Source organism: Oncorhynchus gorbuscha, unplaced genomic scaffold (assembly GCF_021184085.1).
Source record: "Oncorhynchus gorbuscha isolate QuinsamMale2020 ecotype Even-year unplaced genomic scaffold, OgorEven_v1.0 Un_scaffold_1886, whole genome shotgun sequence".
Lineage (NCBI taxonomy): Eukaryota > Metazoa > Chordata > Actinopteri > Salmoniformes > Salmonidae > Oncorhynchus > Oncorhynchus gorbuscha.
In genome coordinates, this window is record NW_025746541.1 from 1 (window position 1) to 5,000 (window position 5,000).

Below are 5,000 nucleotides of genomic sequence, written 5' to 3' on the forward strand. Positions count from 1 at the left end.
GACAGAGATAAACAGAGAGAGAGACTGTTTAGATACAAACACACACACACACCTGATAAATGTTGTTTCACCTCAATGTCCCCTTACCTGATAGGCTGAAGTTGGACTGGTGGAGGTTCCTGATTGGTGGGGGATGCTGGGAGGTGGGCGAGGTTTTAGCAGAAGGGGAGGGGGTTATGTATTTGGGCGTGGCCAGAACATCGTACACCGGCCCGTCATACATCCCACGAGACACACCTTGCTTCCCCTTCACCTGTAGAACACAGACAGACAGACAGACAGACGGACAGACAGACAGACAGACAGACAGACAGACAGACAGACAGACCAGAAGCATCCAGTGGCCATGTCTTGGTTCTAGCTGTTATCTTACATTATACTATACTATACATTCTTGTCTTGAACAGACTTTGAGGCTCCCGTTCGGGTGCAGCGGTGTGGCTTGAAGCAATGAGTGACGTATTTAAAGGGTAGCGGTGAAATTTGAACCCACAATCTAACCCCTCCCCGTTTTCCAACTGTTCATTCAGTACAGCACCGTTTCCATTCAACTGAACATCCTAGAATGGGAGGGGGAACACTTCCTAGTTGTGTTGCATTATGGTATATGTAGTGCCACAACCATAGCCCTGTTCATGCTCTTGATACAGCAATCCACCACTTCCTGGTTTGTGTTGCATTATGGTATATGTAGTGCCACAACCATAGCCCTGTTCATGCTCTTGATACAGCAATCCACCACTTCCTGGTTTGTGTTGCATTATGGTATATGTAGTGCCACAACCATAGCCCTGTTCATGCTCTTGATACAGCAATCCACCACTTCCTGGTTTGTGTTGCATTATGGTATATGTAGTGCCACAACCATAGCCCTGTTCATGCTCTTGATACAGCAATCCACCACTTCCTGGTTTGTGTTGCATTATGGTATATGTAGTGCCACAACCATAGCCCTGTTCATGCTCTTGATACAGCAATCCACCACTTCCTGGTTTGTGTTGCATTATGGTATATGTAGTGCCACAACCATAGCCCTGTTCATGCTCTTGATACAGCAATCCACCACTTCCTGGTTTGTGTTGCATTATGGTATATGTAGTGCCACAACCATAGCCCTGTTCATGCTCTTGATACAGCAATCCACCACTTCCTGGTTGCGTTGCATTATGGGATATGTAGTGTCACTATCTTAGGTCTAGTGAGTCAGGGCAGTAACATAACGTAGCAGAAAGAAACGCCTGAAACTACATCCTGTCTGGCTCTTGAAGAGAAGGGGGAAAAACAGTCGGGGGGGGGGAGGTTCTCTTCTGCACTGCTCAACCAATCCAGTAAATGTGGAGGAGGAGTTAATTCAAATGAGTTGTCTCCTTGATAACGTCCAAAAGCTGGAAGTTCCGTTTCCCATGACAACCAGAACATCTGTTGGGGACTCAGCAGAGACTAGCAGGTCAAAAATAGCCACTATTTCACCCCATGAAGCCTAATGGTCATTATATTTCATATTTATATTAGTTTAATTTAATAATTAATATGTATGTTCGGGAGGATCAAAACCGTGATGTGTTGTGACTGACTAATATGATGAAAGGAGATTTGTATATCAGTCAGTCTTGATTCTCCATTAACGAGAGGCTGAACTTCCTGATTTGGCCTCATTTTAGATTTGGGTCATTAAAAGCAGTGCTAGGGACCATGACTGAATTCAAACTTGAGTTGGTTTCGGATGTGTCATTTGGGTGATGTGTTTTCGCATGTGGAAAGAGCCAAAATCTTTCCCTAATTAGCCTCAGCAGCAGACTGGTGTGCAACCATGGAAAAATTAGTTGAACTTTGGATAGCCTATCTCTGGGGTTAGTTAGAGACCGTCAATCAATTACACAATGTAAATGAGACAATATTTTCATGTTACACACCTTTTAGTTTTCTCATTAAACGCTTTCAATATTTGTATATGCATTTTTGAAATGTATAGTTGGAATTAGGTTTTTTAAGTCATTGAAATTTGGAGCTATTGGAAGTTTAACATGACCCATGTACATTTTTTTTATTTTTATAACCTTTATTTAACCAGGCAAGTCAGTTAAGAACAAATTCTTATTTTCAATGACGGCCTAGAAACAGTGGGTTAACTGGTCTAGGAACAGTGGGTTAACTGGTCTAGGAACAGTGGGTTAACTGGTCAAGGAACAGTGGGGTTAACTGGTCTAGGAACAGTGGGGTTAACTGCCTGTTCAGGGGCAGAACGACAGATCTGTACCTTGTCAGCTCGGGGGTTTGAACTTGCAACCCAATGACAACCCAATGACAACTGTTGGACAACCCAATGACAACTGTTGGACAACCCAATGACAACTGTTGGACAACCCAATGACAACTGTTGGACAACACAAGGACCCAACTGTTGGACAACCCAAGGACAACCCAAGGACAACCCAAGGATCCAACTGTTGGACAACCCAAGGACAACTGTTGGACAACCCAAGGACAACCCAAGGACAACCCAAGGATCCAACTGTTGGACAACCCAATGACAACTGTTGGACAACCCAAGGACAACCCAAGGACAACTGTTGGACAACCCAAGGACAACTGTTGGACAACCCAAGGACAACTGTTGGACAACCCAAGGACAACTGTTGGACAACCCAATGACAACTGTTGGACAACCCAAGGACAACTGTTGGACAACCCAAGGACAACTGTTGGACAACCCAAGGACAACTGTTGGACAACCCAAGGACAACTGTTGGACAACCCAAGGACAACCCAAGGACAACTGTTGGACAACCCAAGGACAACCCAAGGACAACTGTTGGACAACCCAAGGACAACTGTTGGACAACCCAAGGACAACTGTTGGACAACCCAAGGACAACTGTTGGACAACCCAAGGACAACCCAAGGACAACTGTTGGACAACTGTTGGACAACCCAAGGACAACTGTTGGACAACCCAAGGACAACTGTTGGACAACCCAATGACAACTGTTGGACAACCCAAGGACAACCCAAGGATCCAACTGTTGGACAACCCAAGGACAACTGTTGGACAACCCAAGGACAACTGTTGGACAACCCAATGACAAATGTTGGACAACCCAAGGACAACTGTTTGACAACCCAATGACAACTGTTGGACAACCCAAGGACAACCCAAGGACAACCCAAGGACAACTGTTGGACAACCCAAGGACAACCCAAGGACAACTGTTGGACAACCCAAGGACAACCCAAGGACAACCCAAGGACAACTGTTGGACAACCCAAGGACAACCCAAGGACAACCCAAGGACAACCCAAGGACAACTGTTGGACAACCCAAGGACAACCCAAGGACAACTGTTGGACAACCCAATGACAACTGTTGGACAACCCAAGGACAACTGTTGGACAACCCAATGACAACTGTTGGACAACCCAAGGACAACCCAAGGATCCAACTGTTGGACAACCCAAGGACAACTGTTGGACAACCCAAGGACAACTGTTGGACAACCCAATGACAACTGTTGGACAACCCAAGGACAACTGTTGGACAACCCAAGGACAACTGTTGGACAACCCAAGGACAACTGTTGGACAACCCAAGGACAACCCAAGGACAACTGTTGGACAACCCAAGGACAACCCAAGGACAACTGTTGGACAACCCAAGGACAACTGTTGGACAACCCAAGGACAACCCAAGGACAACTGTTTTGACAGCACTTTGAGATATCAGACAACTGATGGACAACCAAGGGCTATATAAATAAATTTGACAATTTGATTTGACAATTTGAACTGTTGGACAACCCAAGGACAACTGTTGGACAACCCAAGGACAACCCAAGGACAACCCAATGACAACCCAATGACAACCCAATGACAACCCAAGGACAACCCAAGGACAACCCAAGGACAACTGTTGGACAACCCAAGGACAACCCAAGGACAACCCAAGGACAACCCAAGGACAACCCAAGGACAACTGTTGGACAACCCAAGGACAACTCAAGGACAACTGTTGGACAACCCAAGGACAACCCAAGGACAACCCAAGGACAACTGTTGGACAACCCAAGGACAACTGTTGGACAACTGTTGGACAACCCAAGGACAACCCAAGGACAACCCAAGGTTGTTGCGTATCCTAATTCAGTTACCATTTTTCCTACTGTATCATCTCTCTGTTTTGGACGAGACTTTATGAACAGAATTGTTCTATTTTATACTTTATAGTCAATTTTGTCTGTAGAATAAATATTTCTGACTCACATTGATGCCACATAGGCCGTTTTCAAAGGGAGAAGTTTGTTTTCAGGGACAGTTGTTCTTTAATGTTGTCTGTCGAATCGCCCAATTAGTAGCTAATACCAAAACAAGTTTTGATGGGGGTGGGGCCACTTCCTGGTTTGTGTTGCATTGTGGGATCAGTAGTTACCTTGCTCCTGGTCGTGATGCGTTGGTAGGCGTAGTCTGGGAAGGCTTGGCGGGGGATGAAGCGTCCTGAACCCTGCTGGACGCGGAGCCCCTCCCCCTCCTCATAGACCACCCTCCCCTGGGTCACCACGACGACAGGACCCCCCCGACACAACATCCCCTCAAAGATGTTATACTCCAGAGCCTGGTGGGGAGAGGGGAGGAGGGGAGGGAGAGAGAGGGAGGAAAGGAGGGATGGATAGAGGGAGGGTAGGGAGATAAAGGGTAGAAAGTAGGAGAGGATTCAGTTTTTATTTTGTTGTAATTTGGAGGTAAAGGTTTTGATCATGTCTTGGTTCCAGTCCCTCCCTCCCTCCCTCCCCCTCCCTCCCTCCCTCCTCCCTCCCTCCCTCCCTCCCTCCCTCCCTCCCTCCCTCCCTCCCTCTACCCTACCCTCCCTCCCTCCCTCCTCACTCTACCCTCCCCTCCCTCCCTCCCTCCCTCCCTCCCTCCCTCCCTCCCTCCCTCCCTCCCTCCCTCCCCCCGCCCTCCCTCTACCCTACCTCCTCTACCCTCCCTCCCTCCCTCTACCCTCCCTC

The 5,000-nt window shown here is 47.3% G+C and overlaps 1 protein-coding gene across 1 annotated transcript in view; it reads right to left on the minus strand.

The window, feature by feature from the left end:
* Window positions 1–87: 87 nt before the first annotated feature.
* The window catches only part of LOC124024501 (dihydropyrimidinase-related protein 1-like), a gene marked incomplete at its 3' end in the record, with an annotated part of 25,934 nt that continues 21,021 nt past the window's right edge, over window positions 88–5,000 (minus strand). Inside the window, exons 13-14 of the mRNA XM_046338420.1 lie at window positions 4,424–4,606; window positions 88–253 (exon numbers count right to left, since the gene is read on the minus strand). Coding sequence (XP_046194376.1) covers window positions 88–253; window positions 4,424–4,606 — 349 coding nt within the window. The remainder of the gene's footprint in view (window positions 254–4,423; window positions 4,607–5,000) is intronic.